General features: G+C 42.4%; 4 protein-coding genes across 5 annotated transcripts in view; 2 read left to right on the forward strand and 2 right to left on the reverse strand.

Moving 5' to 3' along the window:
- The window catches only part of LOC130694435 (zinc finger protein 830-like), a 55,672-nt gene that overhangs the window by 10,507 nt on the left and 24,103 nt on the right, over positions 1 to 21,062 (reverse strand). The window lies entirely within an intron of this gene.
- Positions 466 to 2,812, reverse strand: LOC130694431 (mRNA-decapping enzyme 1B-like). The gene is made up of 8 exons (XM_057517515.2): positions 2,624 to 2,812; positions 2,450 to 2,490; positions 1,817 to 1,944; positions 1,583 to 1,755; positions 1,223 to 1,510; positions 997 to 1,131; positions 688 to 933; positions 466 to 607 (listed from the first exon to the last, which is right to left on the reverse strand). The coding sequence occupies exons 1-8, from the start codon at positions 2,750 to 2,752 to the stop codon at positions 530 to 532; spliced, it is 1,218 nt and encodes a 405-aa protein (XP_057373498.1). The 5' UTR covers positions 2,753 to 2,812; the 3' UTR covers positions 466 to 529.
- LOC130694444 (muscle calcium channel subunit alpha-1-like) lies at positions 2,077 to 18,342 on the forward strand. Its single transcript, XM_057517532.2, is given in 39 exon segments — positions 2,077 to 2,511; positions 4,254 to 4,549; positions 4,691 to 4,796; positions 5,714 to 5,853; positions 5,951 to 6,057; positions 6,445 to 6,597; positions 6,668 to 6,864; positions 7,941 to 8,044; positions 8,268 to 8,285; positions 8,287 to 8,432; positions 8,499 to 8,607; positions 8,695 to 8,840; positions 8,900 to 8,973; positions 9,044 to 9,195; positions 9,689 to 9,896; positions 10,027 to 10,147; positions 10,211 to 10,517; positions 10,595 to 10,674; positions 10,922 to 11,105; positions 12,846 to 12,975; positions 13,058 to 13,224; positions 13,301 to 13,388; positions 13,466 to 13,573; positions 13,652 to 13,704; positions 13,772 to 13,931; positions 13,991 to 14,194; positions 14,271 to 14,480; positions 14,547 to 14,606; positions 14,669 to 15,004; positions 15,066 to 15,210; positions 15,293 to 15,408; positions 15,463 to 15,687; positions 15,752 to 15,956; positions 16,035 to 16,282; positions 16,353 to 16,448; positions 16,511 to 16,659; positions 17,072 to 17,367; positions 17,513 to 17,559; positions 17,624 to 18,342. Coding segments are annotated over 38 exon segments (5,967 nt in total). The 5' UTR covers positions 2,077 to 2,511; positions 4,254 to 4,256; the 3' UTR covers positions 17,903 to 18,342.
- Positions 18,502 to 20,980, forward strand: LOC130694424 (probable ATP-dependent RNA helicase DDX20). 2 transcript variants are annotated; one of them, XR_009420903.1, is made up of 8 exons: positions 18,502 to 18,718; positions 18,795 to 18,869; positions 18,930 to 19,103; positions 19,162 to 19,363; positions 19,423 to 19,704; positions 19,786 to 19,927; positions 19,988 to 20,701; positions 20,847 to 20,980. XR_009420903.1 is itself a non-coding variant. In XM_057517505.2 (7 exons), the coding sequence occupies exons 1-7, from the start codon at positions 18,583 to 18,585 to the stop codon at positions 20,642 to 20,644; spliced, it is 1,668 nt and encodes a 555-aa protein (XP_057373488.1). In that variant the 5' UTR covers positions 18,502 to 18,582; the 3' UTR covers positions 20,645 to 20,810. The 2 variants fall into 2 exon arrangements, 1 of the variants encoding a protein (XP_057373488.1); XM_057517505.2 differs by lacking the exon at positions 20,847 to 20,980 and having other exon boundaries at positions 19,988 to 20,810.

Raw genomic sequence — 21,062 nt, forward strand, 5'->3', positions numbered from 1 at the left:
TCTGGATCCTAGTGTGTAAAACAATTCCAAAACAGTTGAGCAAGCATATTTAGTTAACTAAAACGGTTTAAAGTTGCCATCGTGAAGTCATGTAGGAACGGCGACGAAGTTTATAAACGGGGAAAAGGTTCTCTAGGGCGCTTTGACTTGTTAAGCTGCTAGTTGCTAAATTGGAGTAGCTTTTTTTATAATTAACGAGCGTGTTTTTAATGACAGGTGACAAAGTAGTTGATAACTACTCCTTGCAGTTTGGAGCACTTCAGTGTATTGACATTTATCTGCGTCGCACACTAACGGCGCTCAATCAAAGCAACGTCATGTTTGTCCGTAAAAAGAAGATCACAGCCCTTTCGACAGGTGGAAAGAGGGGAGGAGAGATGGATAATTTTACTGAGTTGAGGTGGATTGAAGTGAGGTTCAGGAACACAAATTTAGTTGGTTCTATTTTTAGTGTACGGTAGGGCAGCAAAAGCAAATGCCACGAGGACATCGGCGCCAATAATTTCTGGTGGTAAATCCCTCATTTGTATTAGTGACCGGTTTTCAAACTCTGTTTCAACGACTGAACATATGCGTCGTGAAGCTGGGTGATGAAATTTGGATCGTTCTGTTATAAAAGATGTACCCTTAAGTGTCTGCTTTTCAAGATTCATTTCAACACTTCCATTTTGTTCATTTTAGATTTACCTTGAGGAGGTAGTTGAAAGCTTGCATAAGCTGCGCTTTAGTTAATGGCGTGATCTCGTTATCTACTAGATAGGGATGGTGCGATTCCTCTTGGGGCTGGAAGGCTGGGCGTTGAACTGGTGTTTGTACGCGAACTGTTTCCACTGGTTGTTCACTGGTTCCAGACGCTGAGGTAAACATCATGGGAGACATCAAAGCTACTGACTGTAAGCCCGTGTTACGAGGAGGGGTACCACTGGTGTTTTTCTGCGATGAAGTAGTTAGGCATAATATTGTGACGTTCGCAAAGTGCTACCCACTTATCATTACCTGCATGACTTCAGCAATATGAGGACGAATAAGGACTGCTGAGTGATTTATTAATCCACCGGGTTTGGTTGGGACAGATGGATGCATTGGTGCCGCATGCGGCAAGGGATGCTCGCCAGTCCCATTGGCTTTCGACTATTTGGAAAGAAAATAAACCACACTTTACGTTTTTATTTTTTGGTTTCTAATGTAAATATTTACATTATTAAGTTTATTTTGTGCTTACCTTTTCTTTCCCTCTTAACTCTCGCTCTAGACTTTGCGCTGTATGCAATTCTGCATTCGGAATAGGTGGTGGTGGGACACCCGTGGGCGTCCCGGCCGACATAAGCCGCTCAAAAAGAGAGCCACAATGATGAAGAGGCATTTGCGTGGACTGATGAATCGGTTCCATTCCGAACAAGTCTGCTACGCTAAGTGGGGTAGATTGGGAGTTACCGCCATTGGACGTTGGACGCAGGGCGGTAGGACGGACTACATCAACGCTGCTGGAGGTGGACGCTGGCTTTCCTTTCTTCAGGAGCAAAGAAATGATCAAGTTAATATCAAATGCTGATTATCTACCATAAATATAACGCTTCACAACCTGTTCATACTCCTGTCCCGCTTTAGTAAGCAACGACATGATATCAACGTTAGATTTTTCCTGAACGGGATTGGGCCGGCGTCTTTCGGTCTCTTCTTTAACTAGCGCTTCCAATTTTTGGGCTATTCGAGTACATTCTGATTCCTCATAAAACCACACTCCAGTGATCGATACTGGATAAAAGTAATAAATTAATAATGCAACCTTCCAGTAAGTGAGAGAAATTGTACTTACATTTGGCATTCTTGTAGAGAAGGAATGGTGCTTGGAGTTGGATCTCCAAGTCTCTAGTGATGGGTTCCACCAGATTCTCTGTGCTCAGGCGGTTCATGACAACAAAGCCATGCTTTGGATCCCCCGACCTGAAAAATAAATTTTCCAGAATCAGCAATAGATAGCGTAGCTATGCAAGAAGAAAAACACTGTAGTTCCAGGTTAAAAATAGAACGAAAAGTATCTGGGACTATTAGGGCTGGGGAAAAAGCCCCAACTGCCAGATTTTCAGTTCCACATTTCCTTTGGCTGGCTAGTTTACAGCCAGCTGTAAGGTCATGCACAAAGAAAATATTAAAGTGAGTTGCAATGCAATGACTAAGGAATTACATTGAAGTTAAGAAATGCTTAAGTTTGGGTGCAAGAAATTGGCTTTACAATTTTAGTTGCTCAGTCACAACAATGTTTGGCATCCGAAAGAACACCAGTAAAGTGAAAAATGTGGACAGTTATAAAAACAAAGTTTGGTTATGAAAGTTAATACTCATCTATGATCCACGTATCAAGACAAGTGCGAAAAAGATTCGTAGCAGCTAAGAGGATTGTTGTGACAACTTCAGGACTAGTCACAACAACACAAGAGAAGAAACTAACCTTGCATAGAGGAATAAGGTGCCTTCGACATCAGTTTTTTCCTGTAGTACAAAGGTAAGAATGTTACCAATCAACAATGATGCTATAGGCATAACTAAACCGGTGTTTTTGCGTTATGCATAACCGTATAGGGTAGGTATGACAGGAAGAGGTGACAAAGAAAACCCATCTTACCCATTCGTTGGATTGAGAATTGAATTTATAAATAGCAACTTGAGTTCCGGTTTCGACAATTTCCACTGCGTAGGGGTCTACCCGTTTCAAGGCAGCCAGATTAACGCGAGTATCTACACTGTCGGCCATCTTAAACTTGTTTTTTAAATTTTATTTCTGGAAACACCACAACGAACGCACCAAAGACATGCTTTAGCAGCACCCTTTGATTGTACCATAATCAGTTGTCTATCTTATTCGCATTAGAAACCAGATAAATTATTTTTCATTTAAACTGTTATTTCAAATCCTAACACGAATTACTAAACCCAAATATTTTGAGTAAAATTTTTAAAATTTTTTATCTAGTTTGATTTGACTAGCAGAGTGTTCGGCTACCCACCCCCTGTTCGAGATCGCACTAGTCGAATGGTTGGCGGGCTCTCGCGCGGGCGTGAAAGTCTTTGGTTCCCAAACAATTTACAATGTGCTTCGAAATCTGAATATTCAACAAACACTCAAGCCATAGTTTCTTCACGAATGGCTTGCAGACTTCAGAGTCAATCTAATATCTACATATAAGTCAGTATTCTGTTTTTTTTTCTGCCAAATTTGCTCACATAGTTACACTGTGTGTTAATTATAGAAGGGTAAGCCGGTTTTCCGCCAAAATTACATGGCCAAGTGTTGTCGAGCACGTTTTTAGATCGTTGAACATCTGATTAAAACTCTTTCTTTTGGCTGCTGTAAATGGTTTGCTGTGCAGAAAATGTTTTCTCTGTTCCCTTTGTACAGTTCTAAAGCCTTTGTTGCTGCTTCATTAAGTTGTTCATCGATCTTTATCGTATGTGCTCATTCTTTTGGTAAAAAGAAGACAAAAGATGTAAAACGAGCAATCGCTGCCTAAGCAAAAAGAAACTCTATTTAAAGAAGAAAGTAGATCCGTCCCAACACTTCGTCAATACGTTGCCATCAGTCAAATTTATTCGATTCTGTTTACTGTCTTGTGAGGGGGGGGGGACTAAAGAAACGGACGGGGGAATCGAACAAGTCATCAACTGCTGAAGGCAGGCGTGACTAGCGTGAATAACGTTTCATGCGCTTCGTTCTATTCGTCGTAAAATAAGGATGTCTGTAGTAGAATACAATATCTTTTTTCTTCGTCTCTGTTTCTCCCGCTTCATCCTATAAAGATCGTGATCTGCGTTAAAAAACTACATGGATACCAACAAAACCCAGTGCTATAATCGATGTAGAAATCTTGAGCTTATTGTGCTTTGCATGTGCCTTTTGAAGCTTGTTTTTGTTGTCGCACATGTTCTCACCACGAACCAGAGTGAGCTGGATGAACGTCCATTTTTAGTTTAAGCATTAATAAATTATCAACGTGAAATGCATCCCCGCTCCCACTGAATTTCGTGCTGTATTGCAATAAGGTTTCCACACCGGTTGGGAAACCTGTACCAACTATGTATTTGTTAAGTAATGGAATATCGATCCTCTGGAGCGTGTGTGTACCTTCGTCGGAAGGGCAAGCAAACCGATGAATTACTAATTGGCAACATATTCTGACGCGAGTCCATGCCATTCCATTTGCTGTATGTTTAATTCTTCCTGACATTGTTGCATTTGTTTGTTGCAGAGCCCGTAGATCATGATGGAGAGTCAAAATGGGTTGGCTACGTCTCCGGAGACCGCGGTTGTGTCTGCAACTCCCGCCGCGGCTTTAGGCATTGCCGCCACAGTGACAGCATCACCAGCTACTGGCGGGCCGGCGAAAAGTCTGGCAGAAGCCGAGGCTGCCGCCGCCGCTGCCGCTGCTGCTGCCAAGAGAAAGGCCATGAGTCGGAGAGGCAAACCGCCTCCGGAACGACCGCCAAGAGCCCTCCTCTGCCTCTCTCTCACCAATCCGGTGCGCAAGCTCTGCATCAGCGTCGTCGAGTGGAAATATCCTTTTCATTATTAATAACGAGCTCGTTAAATTTGAGCTCGAATACTTTCAGTTCAATTTACCTGTCTCTTTAAGTTGTTTTTCTTTTAAAAGTTATTCAATTGGCTATGATGTCCTTAACCATTGTCGTTGCGCACACCGTTCGAGTATCTGATCCTGTTGACCATCTTCGCCAATTGCGTGGCCTTGGCCGTCTACACGCCGTACCCCAACGGGGACTCTAACATTACCAATGCCTATTTGGTGAGTACAGTTGTCCTTGCTCGACTGACGTTTCTCACTTGGCTGCACGTAAAAATGTTGGTTTCAAATTGATCTCCCTGGCGACGCCTCCCTTTTGGCCTTGTTTCGGCATTTTTCTAGCAAGTAAGAGGAAAAAAGAAATGAAAAAAAAATTCCTTGGCGATCGACGCATTGTTGTGTAAAATCGAGTTAGTACCAAACTGTCTATAGATTGATTCTTAACTGATCGAATTATTGATCCCGCCCCGTTTTTTTTGTACCGTTAGTGGACGCAAGAGCACCATCGTTCCATTAGCTTACATTTTAATGCGTAAATCTTTAGCCGGATGACCCGGATCGTTGGACACGTAGTGGCATTTCTGTCTAACAAGAAGAAGAATGGCTTAAGTTTTTCGTTGTGTGATGATCGATTAGGTCAACCTGTTGGGTTGGGTTATCGATCCAGCGTCGAAAAACATTACCCTTCGACTACTTGTAGCATTCTGAAAATCAAGTGGCAAACTCACGACTTTTGTTCCAAAGTTGGTGACGATAGTGTTCCTCTTTCAGTTCGAATCCTCCCTTCTAGTAATGGAAAACTGGCTAGGATCTCGAGAGCTCACAACCCCTCGCAGTCTGAAATGTTACTTGATTTGTCTGGGCTCTATTTTATTTAAAATAATCGAATGGGGAGTGGCGAATCGATAGAATGTACGGGGTGGGGGAAGGGCAGCTGGTGTGGGTTTGGGAGGCAGGGCATTCTGTGGATCGATACGGCGTGTCTTTCTAACCGCTTTTATCTTCCACCTCGGTCGGAAGTTCTCCGTTCTTGTCATCATTCATTCGCCAGCTGAAAAGACGGGTCTCAATGGATGTCTCTTTTTTTTCCCTTTGCTTTTCTTCTTCATTTCAATCATTCTGTACATTTTTGTTGACAGGAAAAAGTGGAATATGTCTTTCTGGTTATTTTCACCATCGAATGCGTCATGAAAATCATCGCCTATGGGTTCGTGGCTCACAGCGGCGCCTACCTACGCAATACGTGGAACTTGCTTGATTTCACCATTGTCGTCATCGGGTATTGACACATTGTTCCCTCCTGTCTGTGCAAACACATGTCTACTTGATTAAACTGTTTGTTTCTTTTTGCTCTCTCCAATTTTTTTTTTTAACAGCGCCGTCAGCACAGCCCTGTCGACCATGATGAAAGACGGCTTCGATGTCAAGGCTTTGCGGGCATTTCGCGTCCTGCGGCCCTTACGACTCGTCTCCGGCGTCCCTAGTAAGTGTCTATCGTGATCGATTTATTTTTTTTTCTGGGGACTAGTTCACCATGTGTGGAGCGAGATGTACGTGCATGGTGCGTGTGTATATATAAATAGACAGGAAGTTGAGGGGTAAGTGGAGAATGGCATCTCTCAAAAGGAGAGGATGCGAGAAGGAGTTTGACGGCTCGTCAATGCGGAAACTTTTTGTATCTCTTTTAAAGACGAGAAGTTTCCCGCTTCTTCGACAAATCTATCCCTGGTGGTTTGTTCTCTGAACAGCTGGCTATAAATTACACCATGTTCTAACGGCATTCTTGCTGAAAAGAAGAATTTAATGGCATTTTCTTTCATTCGGCATAGAATGCAGTTTAATCTCAATGTTATTTCTTATTTTTGAATAGGTTTGCAAGTGGTGTTGAATTCCATATTGAAAGCGATGGTGCCACTTCTTCACATTGCTCTGCTGGTCATATTCGTAATCATCATTTACGCCATCATCGGTCTGGAATTATTTTCGGGGAAACTGCACACAACTTGCTACGATCCCGAAACTGGTGAGACCCTACATTTATCAATCATGCACGTAGATGTTGTCACTGTTGTTGTTTTTGGCGACGCGAAAAGGCGACATGATGAAAGACCCTCATCCGTGCTCCAATTCGAGCGGCGTAGGATTCGACTGCGCAAACATCGGGATGGTCTGTTTGCCCGACTGGGAGGGACCCAACGATGGCATCACTAATTTCGACAACTTTGGCCTGGCCATGCTGACCGTGTTCCAGTGCGTCACGCTCGAGGGTTGGACCGACGTACTGTATCAAGTAAGTTTTGGTCACGTGCCATTTACCCTTCGTCATGCTTCCCAATGCACACACACGGATAAAAGAGGGGGAAAGGAATATAATCTCACATTTCATAGGAAATATTCAATTCGCTACCGAATTTCAGTTCTACTAAAGAAAATGCGGAGATCCTTATTCAAACAAACTCGTTATTCGACGATGAAAGATACATTTGGCTTAAATCACGATGCAGGGAAAACTTTAAACGTATCCATGCGTGATTTCATAATTAACTTCGCTTCGTCTATTCTGCGTTTCAAAGAATGTACGTATCGTCAAGCATCACGTATTGCCGTTGTGGTTAATGGTTTGGGTCCAAAACCTGTTCAGAGTCATTAGCGTATTTGCTACTGCGTGAGGGCGATATTGACGTGGCGATGACATAATGAAAGCTAAAAGCTGCCAACTAGTCAGGGGGTCATATGACAATGGTTTAGATTCTATTGAGCTCCTGATCGTTCAATCGAAATGGTCTTTAATCCCATGAACTTGGTAATTGACACGAATGAGGGATCGTTGTTTCAGCTCGTTTGTCCACGTCCATCTGGTGACCGGCTCCTCTATACTCTCTTATCGATCGCTCCGTAAGCCTCTTATTTTTTTATTTTATTATTACTTTATTTTAAATCCTCTCAGCTCTAGGGAAGGCAGGGGTTGGTTACACGCATTACATTGTATACAAGAGCTAAAGAGTCACGTAATTTTTTTTTTTTTTGTTTTCAATGCTTGTTTGTAGGTTAAAGCTAGCCTGGTTATTTGTTTTAGTGGATCGAGGCCAAGTGCTTTGCTCGATGGTAGGTGGACGACACTAGAGACCGTCGTTTGTTTTTCCCCTCGGACAGTTTTTGGAGACTAGTCATTGAGTGGGCCGAAAGCTCGTTATCTTCGTGCAGACGGCGTTCGGTTGTGTCCTAACAACTAAGCGAAAAGATATCGAATATCGATTCTCCGATCACTCGTTATACCTTATTATATTCTTTGGTGGTTTAAGATGTTGGATATTAACCTGTACGCCATCGATCGCATCTTAACATCGTCTTTTCATTTCTTAAAAGATCGAGGACGCCATGGGTAATTCCTGGCAATGGATCTACTTCATCTCGATGGTCATCATCGGCGCCTTTTTTGTGATGAATCTTATTCTCGGTGTCCTCAGCGGGTACGTAAACATGGCGATATCGATGATTTGATTTGCTTCTCTCTCTCGCCTTGACTTGGGATTATACCATCACACATTCTCCTCCTTATCCGTATCACTCATCTGATCCCCGATTGCCAGTTCCAATTACAACGAAGACATCGCATAGCCTCCCTAAACGATAATGACAGCGGCTTGAAAAGCCTTTCGTAGTTGAATCTCAGATTTTTCTCTTTGGCTTTAGAGAGTTTTCAAAAGAAAGAGAAAGCCAAAGCGCGAGGCGACTTTCACAAGTTGCGCGAGAAACAGCAAATCGAGGAGGATTTGCGAGGTTATCTGGATTGGATCACCCAAGCGGAAGATATTGAGCCGGAAGGCGAGGACCGACATCATGACGACCCCAAGCATGGTATTACGTAGTAGCGGTCATAAAGATGTCATCTTACGCTTCATTGCTCCATTTGGTTTCTCCCAGCTAAAAACAAACGAGAGCAGGATAATAGTGTCGACAAGACGGAGGAGAGCAGCAACGCTGATACTTCGCAGGATTCGTGGTGGACGCAGAAAAAGCGGAACTGGGAACGGTACTGTTTGCTCACTGAAGCTTGACGACCGTCTTACGTCATTCCTTTTTTTTTTTTTTTTTTTTTCAACCCCCCCTACTTGAACAGGAGAAACCGTCGTATGCGCCGAGCTTGCCGCAAAGCTGTCAAATCTCAGGCTTTTTACTGGCTGATCATCATTCTCGTGTTTTTGAACACTGGCGTACTGGCTACCGAGCACTATAAACAACCAGAATGGCTGGATTTCTTCCAAGGTGACATTTGTTTTTTTACATTGCTTATTCTAAACGTTTAATTGGTGGTTTATTGGTAGATGTGACCAATATCTTTTTCGTCGTCCTATTTAGCATGGAAATGTTATTGAAGATGTACAGCTTGGGATTTCAAGTAAGAAACAAACTAGAAATCGTATACAGAAAGCGTTTTTTGTTATAAAGACATTTGCATTCGAATTCAGGGTTATTTCGTGTCGCTCTTTAATCGCTTCGACTGTTTCGTCGTCATCAGTAGTATCGTCGAAGTCGTTTTAACTAAAACGGACGTCATGCCCCCTTTGGGTGTATCCGTGTTGCGTTGCGTCCGTCTCCTGCGAGTCTTCAAAGTCACAAAGTAAGATTTCAGAATGATCACGAAATAATGTGCACGACATTTCCTGCATGGTGTGTGGAATTTGTAAGGATTGATTGTTTTGCATGATCTGTTTCCACCCCATTTGCGGACGGCACAAAACAAACACAAACAGATATTGGTTTTCACTGGGCAATTTGGTCCGCAGTCTGTTCAACGCCGTCCGTTCCATCGTTTCGCTCCTGTCGATCCTCTTTCTGTTCATATTCATCTTTGCCCTGCTCGGCACCCAGCTTTTCGGCGGCCGGTTCCAGCCCGGTCGCCGTAGCCATTTCGATTCACCCTGGGATGCCTATCTGACCGTTTCCCAGGTAACGAGCCGCCCAACGTTTTCAAATGTTTTTCGTGTCGTAGCTTTTGGCTTAATTTCCCCCGCTAATCCTCCTTTTATACATACCTGTGTGATTAGCAAAGGTGATTGATCGTCTATAATTGGATTAATCTGAATGGGTGGCCGGTATTAATAACAACACAGGTACTGGCGCTCTCTTTCCAACTTGGTGGCGTCGCTGCTCAACTCGATCCAATCAATCGCGTCGCTCTTGTTGCTCCTCTTTCTCTTCATGGTCATCTTCGCCCTGCTGGGCATGCAAGTCTTTGGCGGCAAATTCAACTTTGAGAATCAAGAGTTGCCCAGAAGCAATTTCGATTCCTTCTGGCAGAGTTTACTAACCGTCTTTCAGGTAACTTTTGGTGGTGGATGGCCAGTTCTTTTTTTGTCCTTCTTTCACTTATTTTGTTTCGATTCGCATTTCACTGATCTCCTCTCAAATTGGGCTGATGTTTTTTTTTTTTTTTTGGCTATGTTTCAAGATATTGACGGGTGAAGATTGGAATGCTGTCATGTACGACGGTATTAAAGCCTATGGCGGCGTGGCATCGTTGGGCATTCTGGCCTGTATCTACTTTATTATCCTCTTCATCTGCGGCAACTGTAAGCGAAAATTGTGCATTTTAAAATAGGAAATTTGAAAAGAACTTTTTATCCTTTTTTCAGATATTCTTTTGAACGTCTTTTTGGCCATCGCTGTGGACAACTTGGCTGACGCCGAATCGTTGACTGCCATCGAAAAGGAGGAAGCGGACCAAGCTGGAGCACAAGCGGAAGCTGAAGCTGACTTAGATAAATCGGCTACCAGCGATTCGGCCACGAAAGACGGTGACGATCGAAGTCAAGAAGAGTTGGACGAGGAAGATGAGGACAACATTGACGATAACGGCAAAGAAGGTGACGACGATGATAACGCCCAAGCGGATGGTAACCATGACGACATATCGGATCGGAAGCGATCTTCAAAAAAGAAGTGAGTCTCTTCTTTTTTCTTCAATGTGGGGTAAGCAATTCGATTAAATCTCGCCTGTGTGCCATCCGTCTTTATAGAAAGTCAGACGGGGGTTCAACCAGAATTGAAATCGAACAAGATTACGACGACGAGGGTACCGAGGACGCCAGCAAAGACGGTAACAAATAGAATTTACACGTTGAATGCATTAGAAACGTATTTCTAGACGGTAGGTCTCCCCATCGTTCTTTGCACACACACAAAAAAATGGAGATTTTGAATTTTTTGATCGAAATTGATGGCAAACTTTTGGGGAGACGTACCGACTTAGGAATGGGGAGATGGTAGAGACAGATTAGAAACACAAATGAGTATGATTGGACACAATGGGCACGGTTGGTGTGGACTGTGGAATGCCAACGTAGAAGAGGAGCCAAGAACGAGCGATGGAGACGGACGCGATGGAACCGATGAGCAAATGGTGAATGCTAACGTGAAAATAACGGCCCGACCTCATCGGCGGCCATCGCCGGGGCTTGATGAAACGCCCACATTGATCAAGCCCATCCCGAGAGGGTCGAGCTTCTTCGTATTCTCCCACACCAACAGGTTAGCGCCAGTCCGCCAACGGCCAAACTAATCCAATTTTTTTCTCTTTTTTTTTCTTTTTTTCCGTGTGCGTGTGTGTTCGTGTCGTCCGCCAAAAACCTTCCGCCTTTTTTTTTTATTTTCAAAATTATTATTATTATTACTCCCCTCCTACTACCCATTTGTACATATTTCCCCCCTTTTTTTTACGCACACTATCTCTGATCCACCCCCGCCCTTCTCTCTCTCTCCCCCAACTGCTGTAAATTGGCTCAAAGCAGACGAGGGCTTGGGTGACGATCAAGGATCTTATGATGATGATGATAATAACGGAGAAGAGGAAGAAGCCGAAGTCGGAGAGGAAGAAGAGGAGGAGGATGAAGACGGGAACCCGGTGGCGGCGCGTCCGCGACGCGCCTCAGCCGTCGCCCGTTCCAACAACAAAATCATTCCTATACCTCCTTACACTTCCTTCTTCATACTCTCCCACTCCAACAGGTAGCCCCCGAATTTCGCCAAATCTATCACTTATTAATCAAACAATTATTTTGCATTTTTTCCTTCCAAATGCTCTTCTTTTTTTCTTTTTATTGGTTTCTTTTTTTTTTTTTGGGGGGGGGGGAGCTGTCACGTTTTGCTGATTTTTTGTTTGCACGTAATTATTTTTTTTTTAATGCCGCCAGTTTGGTCGCACAGAAATCGCACCATTCACAAAAGATATCGATGGATATAAGCCCTCGCTGCTTCCACCACCTTGTTTGTTTGTTTGAAAATGTGTTCGTCTGTCCACCTGCTCCTCCAAAAAACACCTGCTCTCCCTCCCCCGCCCGTCTATTGTGCTTTTACGGTTGGGTGTTGAGTGAATGGACAGGACCGACGATCCACCCGCATTTTACCACCAAAGTGGTATCGGCACAACCTAATCGATTTATTGGAAAACTGATCGATTTTGAAATCAAGCTTCTCCTGCCATAAGAATAGCATATTCCTCTTAGAGAAAAGTATTTTTCTGCGATTATTATGTGTTTAGGGCAGATTGTTTTCGCTGCCTTTATTCGGCCTTAGCATGATTGATGTCCTGTAATCCGCGCGCACCCACTCTTATGTCAGTTCATTGGGTGCGTCCGCGTGATCAACTGTTGGCAGCTCGCACCAACAGACTTAGTGGGACTTTCCTTTTTTTTATCTTCAATGCTGCGGGCATCTTGCATTTGCGCTTTTCGTGTTTCTTAGTCGGCGTTTGATGTGACATGAGCCGCCTTCAAAATGCATTAGTTATTCCGTGTATTTTATTTTCTTTAGCGCTACTCGGCTAGATGGCAAATTGTTCGGGAAAGAAAAACTGAAAGCTTTCCGTGCCTTATGTATTTTTGATTGGCTGTTGCCGTGGATATCGTTGTCGAAGGCGTCTTCAGCAGGGATAATAATATATGTGCAATCTATTACCTAGTAAATCTCAGTGTGTGGGTATAGAAGAAAAAAGGAATTGCTTGACGCACGTTATCGACAGTTTCCTGGGCAACTGAAATCATTTTAAGATATTCAATGGGTTTTGTTAAGAAACGATTGAACTTTCCAGATTGGCTACTCTTATGTCTCTAGTTGCACTGCTAGAATCTTTACTATTCATGGGTATAGAATATGTACAGCATGTGAGCCAGCATAGCGCTGATTCAATCGATTTTTTTTTTTTTCAATTTCTTAAACCCAGTTTCCTCTAATCTTTGGCTTCTCTTTGGTCTCTTTCCAAAAATAATCAAGGTTCCGCGTGTTCTGCCACTGGTTCTGCAACCACAACTACTTCGGGAACATTATCCTTGCCTGTATCCTCATTTCGTCGGCTATGTTGGCCGCGGAAGACCCGCTCAGCGCCGACACGGATCGCAACAAGGTTCTCTTTTATTACATTTTTTTTTCTTTTCCTGCCCGACCTATTATTGATTTTTTTTTTTTTCTTCTTCTTTTTGATGCAGATTTTGAATCACTTTGACTACTTCTTTACAACTGTATTTACCATTGAAATTGCCTTGAAAGTCATCGCGTACGGTCTGGTTTTCCACAAGGGAGCTTTTTGCCGATCGGCTTTCAATCTTCTTGATTTATTGGTCGTTTGTGTCTCACTAATCTCTTTCGGATTCAGGTAATTTCATGCATCATTTTCCATTTCGGCTTGTGTGCTATTCTCGTTTGCATTTGTGTTCGCTCTTTAAAAACAGTTCTGGAGCTATTTCGGTCGTCAAAATCCTCCGAGTACTTCGTGTGCTAAGACCTTTGCGCGCCATCAACCGAGCTAAAGGCCTTAAAGTAATCCGTTTTTTTTTTTTAAACAAGATTGTTACAATAGTCAATTATTAATTGATTTTTTAAATAAATGATTGCAGCATGTCGTCCAGTGCGTCATCGTCGCTGTGAAAACCATCGGTAACATCATGCTGGTCACGTGCCTTCTCGAGTTCATGTTCGCAGTTATTGGTGTTCAACTCTTCAAAGTATTACGTTGATTTAAAAAAGTGTTGGACTCGAGCCAAAAATGATTTGCAATATGATAACGTGATTTACGCTGACAGGGCAAGTTTTTTAAGTGCAACGACCCATCGAAAATGACCAGAGACGACTGCGTGTAAGTTGCATTTTTCGTTTCTATTTGCCAAAGAGTTTGTTGAGATATTGGACCGATTTATACGCAGCGGGACCTTTATCCAATACGAAGACGATGATATCGAACGTCCGACAGTGGTCAATAGGACGTGGGAGAACAATGACTTCCATTTTGATGACGTCGGCAAAGCCATGCTGACATTGTTCACTGTATCGACCTTTGAAGGATGGCCAGGGTAATCGAAACTTGTGAATTTATTGGGTATTTTTTATTTTTAAACTGACATTTGCCACGAAATATCTATCAGTTTGTTGTACGTGTCTCCATCGACTCGCACACCGAAGATATGGGTCCGATGCATAATTACCGACCAATGATTGCTTGCTTCTACTTTATCTACATCATTATCATCGCCTTCTTTATGGTCAATATCTTCGTCGGTTTCGTTATTGTCACCTTTCAAAACGAGGGAGAACAGGAATACCGAAACTGCGAATTGGATAAAAATCAGGTTCTAATTTTTTTTCTTATATTTAAACCAAAAAATTACGCTTTAAAAAAAAAAATGGATTTATCTTTTGATGCAGCGAAACTGTATAGAATTTGCATTGAAAGCTAAACCGTTCCGTCGCTACATCCCTAAAGCGAGGTTTCAGTATAAAGTTTGGTGGATGGTGACGTCGCAGCCGTTCGAGTACATCATCTTCACTTTAATTATAACTAATACGGTTACGCTCGGTATGAAGTTTTACGGCCAACCAGAAGTCTACACGCAAGCGCTAGACGTTCTGAATATGGTAACTTTTGGTTCTTTAGAAAAAGATGAGTGTTTCCAATCATTTACATGAAGCTTTTGCATTTAGATATTCACGAGCGTCTTCGCCTTGGAATTTGTGTTAAAATTGGCTGCATTTCGATTCAAGGTGAGAGCTGAAAACATTCCCAACTACATTCTTTAAACATGACTGTTCTTTTCTTTCTGCAGAATTATTTTAGCGATCCTTGGAACGTATTTGATTTTGTTATTGTCCTGGGAAGTTTCATCGACATTGTCTACTCCCAGTTGAATGTAAGCAAAACAATTTCGATTGCGTTGGCTCAGTACCGATTTATATGGAATTTATTTCTTCAGCCTGATTCCAATCTCATCTCCATCAATTTCTTCCGCCTTTTTCGTGTCATGCGATTGGTTAAACTTCTCAGCCGTGGCGAGGGCATCCGAACTCTTCTTTGGACGTTTATGAAATCTTTCCAGGCTCTGCCTTACGTCGCCCTATTGATTGTGATGCTCTTTTTCATCTATGCCGTCATTGGCATGCAGGTAGCTGGAAATCGAATCAAATTACGTCTTCATATTCTTAAATCAAAAATTGTTGTTCAAGGTTTTCGGCAAGATTGCCCTGGACAACGATACAGCTATACACCGAAACAACAATTTTCAAACGTTTCCGCAAGCTGTCCTTGTCCTTTTCCGGTCAGCTACGGGAGAGGCCTGGCAGGATGTTATGCTCGGCTGTTCATCACAGAGTGAGTTAAATTGATCTTCTACAATTTTAAACGCGTTAACGATCCATTTTCTTTTTTTTTTTTCTCGCTAAAACAAAAATAGAGGCCCCAGCTTGTGATCCAAAGTCAGATGAATTTCGCAATAATGCAACGGAGCATTGTGGCACTGAATTTGCCATCCCATATTTCATTTCCTTCTACGTCTTGTGCTCCTTTTTGGTAAGATTTACGCTTCATTGCACTAACAATGTGTTAAACTATTTATGTTTCAAGATCATCAATTTGTTTGTGGCTGTTATTATGGACAATTTCGATTACCTAACACGTGATTGGTCCATCCTGGGCCCGCATCACCTCGATGAATTCGTCCGTCTTTGGAGTGAGTACGATCCGGACGCTAGAGGTCGTATCAAGCATTTGGATGTGGTAACGTTGTTACGTAAAATATCACCGCCACTGGGTTTCGGCAAATTATGCCCACATCGCGTGGCTTGCAAGGTATCATCTTTTATGATATTCTTTTTTCTTTCAAATATCAGCTGCTTTGATGTTTCGATAATAGAGGCTGGTCTCGATGAATATGCCGCTCAATAGCGACGGGACTGTCATGTTCAACGCTACTCTATTTGCAGTGGTGCGAACGTCTCTCAAGATCTACACAGAAGGAAACATTGACACGGCAAACGAAACACTACGCGCTGTCATTAAGAAAATCTGGAAAAGAACCAACAGTAAATTGCTGGATCAAGTCGTACCGCCACCTGGAAGTAATAGCGTGCCTTTACTATTATAATGAGACTGCGACTTGATTTTTTTTTTCCTTTGTTTGGCATTTTAAAAATCAGTCGACGACGAGGTGACGGTAGGCAAGTTCTACGCCACCTTCCTAATTCAGGATTACTTCCGACGCTTCAAAAAGAGGAAAGAAATGCTCAACAAGGATGTTACTCTTGACGGTGAAGTGGCCGGAGTTGATACGGTAACGCTACAGGCTGGATTGCGAACCTTGCACGATGCTGGGCCTGAATTGAAGAGAGCGATCTCTGGCAATCTTGACGAGTTGATGGAACGTGACCCAGAGCCTATGCACAGAGTAATTATCGTTTGGACGAAGAGGGAAAGCATCTGCTATTATTTATTGAATTAATTTTTATTTCTCGCAGAGGAATCATACTTTATTTGGTAGTGTTTGGTCCAATATGCGACGAGGAGGCGGGCCATCATCAAGACAACGTCCGACAGAGTCATCACCATTAAAAGTAGGGGACGCCATAAGTTTCAAACTTTGTACAGTTTAAACTTAAATTGCACTTTATTTCAGCTATCGCCGCAAATGTTGATGAAAACGGCCAACGCATCTAATGGGCAAAGCTTACCGGTTTCCTCGTCCAGTGATGAGCTTTCGGAAGCTGTGCCACTCCGACCACTGCGAATGCGACAAAATCAGACCAACAACAACGGAAGCCTGCCGTAAGTATTTCATTTGATTTTATTTACCTTTTTTCTTGCCTTTGGTTTTTCTATTTTAATCGTTCTCTTTTCTGCATAAAAAGCTTAACTTTTATTTCTATTTAAATACTGATCGTAATCTGATACTTGAAGTCCAGTAATGAAACACAGAGTCACGTTGCAACTCGCCTATAATGATGTCTTTATAATGATTGTTAAAATTATGTAGGAAATACGATGCGAATTTCCTCCATCCAAGCTACAACGGTAAGAGCTAGAAAAAAGAGTACCTTTTCCTGTTTTGTTTGACGATGGCTTGGCAATTTGCTTCTTTAACTTACTAATTGGCTAATGGACATGTCATAACAAACTACCAGGCATTCTACATTGGTTTGTCTGTTTCCCTTTTGTTCTTTGTTCACTAACGCACCAGTAGCAATATGTTTCATGGCGTCCTGTCAACGACAGCCATGGGATCTGCATCGACACTTCCTCGCTGCTTTCCGAGAAAGAGTGAACGTCGATTAACTGGCGGTCTGTGGCTGGCCCAGGCTCACGCTTACGCAATGGCCCTGGCCGGCGTTCTACCTGGAAGCACGACAACCTTTACTCGCCGTTTGAGTTTGAATAGTCAAACATGCAGTCGAACACTTCCATCTTTCAAATTCGAAGAATGTCGTGAACCGCCTAGAACAACGTGCAGTCTAACTTTGCAGCCTTGGCCACCAGGTTTTACTAACTAATGAACCTCTATGTTATGTAGACAAGCACGAATTGTTGTTTAAAACTAGAATAATTCGACTTCCTCTCAATTTCTTTCAGCTAATGTGTTTGTTTTTTTTCGTTTGTTTTGTTGTTTGATGCCATATTTCAGCTCACGGGGAAGCTGTCGCTGGATCGGCTGAGAGCTTGGTCGGCAAGGTACATGAATGGCAACATTGGATATGTTTGGGTCGAATAAGCTTTTCTGTTTCTATTTTTATAGGTTCTAGTTGAGCAAGGCCTTGGCAAGTTCATTGATGACGATTTTATCCGCACAACGTCACGTGAAATGCAAGAGGCCATGGATATGACAAAAGAGGAGATGGATCGTGCCGCTCATCATTTGCTAATGTTGACGCAAGATGAAATTGGTACATCCCGATCTCCCCAAGCGCTGTCGGGTGCGGCCATTCGACGACCGGGTGGCCAACCCTTGACTTTGGCGCTCAATTCGGCCTTTAGTGAGGTTGACCACGTCCCGCAGTCTCGTCACAACTCCTAGCCGAGATCTTTGGTGTAGGTAGAAATAACCTAAATTTTTAAAATCCTTCACCTTTGGGTAAATGAAAGGCTTTTGGTGAAATTGTTTGGTAATTTTGGAGATTTTATGACTTTGCCTTTTGGTGTCGACATTCGTCGCCATTTTGCCAATTGTGAATTTTTTCCAGTCAAGTTTGAAATGTTTTTTTTTTCTCTCAGTGAAAACCAAATCCCTGACCCTGCAACAAGTGCCTCCCCCTCATCTTTGTACGTCGATAATATTCTGTAGCTTAATCCTTATCAGATCTTTTGTCTCTTATATCTTTTTCAATACATCTTCCTATAATATTTACTTTAACACTATACATTAGTTATTTTTCACAGTTTTGCAGACTAATGAATTTGGGCAACTCTGCGTGTTCTACGCCAGTCAACAGCGTTGTATTAAATATCTTTGTCGTATCAAAATTTGTTAAACCAAAATCGGGTTTGCATGTTTATCATAAGTAAATCACTAAAAATTTGGGATGGAAGATGTGTAAAAAATAATGCTGGATGTGTTACCTTTTATGCCGAAATCTGGCAACACGGAAAATTATCGTCTGCTTGCTGGGATCTCGTGTTCTCATTCAAATGGAGTTCTTTCGCAACTAGTAAAGCGTTGTAATAAGTCTGGGTAATTTGCATATTGTAAAGTAGGCAATGGAAAGTGAATTTCAGAGAAAGTCAAAAAAGTCCAACGCCCACTCATTCACAAGTAAAGAGCGAACCGAAGATGTAGACATTCAAGAAAACCTTACCTTTTCTGACATGCACCTTTCTAGCCAAGTGTTAAAAGGTTAGCTCACATATGTTTTTAGGTTAGCTGTTACTTGCTTTTTTAAAATTTCGGTTGTAATATTATGGAATGCTAGGTCTTACCAAAGCTGGATATGTAAAACCGTCTCCTATACAGCTGGATGCAATTCCAATCGGAAAATGTGGAATAGGTCTAAACTTAATCAAATTGTGAAATGTTGAAGATATTTACTTTTTTTTTTAAATTCTAGATATGGTAATACAATCTAAATCTGGAACTGGTAAAACCCTTGTATTTGGTATTATCATGTTGGAATCAATTGATCTTCAAATCAGCACAGTACAAGGTCTAATCCTTGCTCCAACTAGGGAGATTGCTTTTCAAAATGCACATGTGATTTACACTATTGGTTCTGAATTTCCTGGTAATACACATCACAGCAGTAGTTATTTATTGAATTACATTAACCTTTTATTTTGTAGGTCTCAATGTTCAGGTATTCATTGGAGGGCTCCCAGTAGAAACTGATCTGGCAAAATGTAAGTCATGCCACGTCGCTGTGGGAACTCCAGGTCGTGTGAAGCAATTGATAGAAAAAGGAGCATTGAAACCAAAGAGCATGAGACTTTTCATTTTGGATGAAGCAGATAAATTAATGGAAGACAGCTTTGCTGACGATGTGACGTAATAAGCATGAATAACTTCGTTTTATAAATTTGATAAAACAAATTTGTTGCCATCAGGTGGATATTTTCTCAGATGCCGTTAACTAAACAAGTATTGGCAGTGAGTGCCACTTACCCCGAAGTGTTAGCAAACTTGGTATCGCGTTACATGAAAAAACCGTCATTTGTTCGTCTGGGCCATCAACAGCCTACCTTGCTGGGAGTCAAACAATTCGTCTTTCGTGTGGCTTACCACCCAATGACGCAACAGCAAGCGAAAAACAAGTTTGAAATTTTATTGAAAATGCTCAAGGTCGTAGCTTTCGGCCAGTGTATGATATTTACCAATTTACAAACAAGGTGCCAAGAACAAGTAGTATGCAGGATGACATGCCAACTAATTTTATATTTTTTTGTTCGTTTTTTACATTTCAATCAAAGAGCCGAAAGCCTGGCAGCCCAGTTATCAAGTAGTGGTCATGCAGCTTTATCGATTTCGGGAAGTCAAACTCAGACAAAGCGATTGCAGACGCTGCTTAAGCTACGCCAATACCAATGCAAAATTCTAGTTGCCACAGATTTGGTATCTTGATTTTGTATTTGCATTTAAATAACATAACTTGATTTATTTCACAAATCGTAGGCGGCACGTGGAATCGACGCTGAGCACATCGATTTAGTCATCCACATGGATGTGCCTCGGGACGCAGCCACATATTTGCATCGAGTGGGTCGGGCTGGGAGATTTGGAGCGGCTGCCTTGACGTGCACAATCGCATGCGAGGGCAATGAATTGACTGAATTGCGATCCATCATCACTAAAACAAGAGCCTCCGTCCGAATCTTGGCTTGTGACCATTTGGCACCTAAAGATCACGACTCGAGCCAACCAGAGACCCTGCTGACGATTCAGACCCTCAATTTTCTTTGGCTTACTTTACCCGAGCTGGAGGGCACTGGTCTTGAGGGAGAAGGAATGGCTGACAGTCTTCTCGGTGATATCGAACACGATTTTGTGCCCGGCCTGCAAGACAGTACCCGAGCACTATTACCGCAAGGGAAGAAGCGCAAAAATAAACCACGAGCAAAAACTGTTTTTGAAACAAAGGACTCTGAAGAAGTGCAGATGGAAAATGCCGTTGCGCAGCTAAGCATTAGCGCTAAAGAAGAACAACCCATACGGGTGACACAGCAGGCGTGGCAAGAGTGGTACCAATATTGGATGGCTTACATGCGACGCAATAAGGCATTGATTGAACAGCAAGAGTACATGGCGTTGATGTGCAGTGGCATTAAGTAAATTTTCACATGCCAAGTCTTTACGAAGATCTAGCGTCGAGACAGCCACGAGATATTGGTAATAAAATGCAATGCGCGGGTGTCGTCAAGTTCATTCAAATGACGATGAGGTCACCTACACCACCTCTGCGTGCAGTGTCGCAATAATAGCCTTTCTTATCTTGTTATTTTATTTTTTATTTTGTTTGGTTTTTTTTTTTAAGATCCTCGTTACGCATTTTATCATTCGTCGACTCGCCTGGAATTCCAAATCTCTCCTCCCGTTCTTGCTTTACTGGCCGTGTGGCCTCAAGCCCTTTCTTATTATGTATCCTTTCAGTTAAATTTGGCTGTAAGCCTGTAACCACGAAGCCGCAGTGGTTTTCCGTCAGCGAAATTCCACGCCTAAGAAACTGGAAAGGCGATATGAACGATGGTCA

This window comes from Daphnia carinata, chromosome 4, assembly GCF_022539665.2.
Source record: "Daphnia carinata strain CSIRO-1 chromosome 4, CSIRO_AGI_Dcar_HiC_V3, whole genome shotgun sequence".
Classification (NCBI taxonomy): domain Eukaryota; kingdom Metazoa; phylum Arthropoda; class Branchiopoda; order Diplostraca; family Daphniidae; genus Daphnia; species Daphnia carinata.

Bases quoted from the DNA above. Each gene is read 5' to 3' on its own strand.
- LOC130694431 (XM_057517515.2), bottom strand. From the start codon at position 2,752: ATGGCCGACAGTGTAGATACTCGCGTTAATCTGGCTGCCTTGAAACGG. The intron at 1,945-2,449 runs GTTAGTTTCTTC...TTTATTTTTCAG, and splicing joins ACCTTATTCCTCTATGCAAG to GTCGGGGGATCCAAAGCATG. The intron at 608-687 runs GTAAATCTAAAA...CTTTTATAACAG, and splicing joins CTTTCAACTACCTCCTCAAG to AACGATCCAAATTTCATCAC.
- LOC130694424 (XM_057517505.2), top strand. From the start codon at position 18,583: ATGGAAAGTGAATTTCAGAGAAAGTCAAAAAAGTCCAACGCCCACTCA. The intron at 18,870-18,929 runs GTCTAAACTTAA...TTTAAATTCTAG, and splicing joins AATCGGAAAATGTGGAATAG to ATATGGTAATACAATCTAAA. The intron at 19,705-19,785 runs GTGCCAAGAACA...TTTCAATCAAAG, and splicing joins TTTACCAATTTACAAACAAG to AGCCGAAAGCCTGGCAGCCC.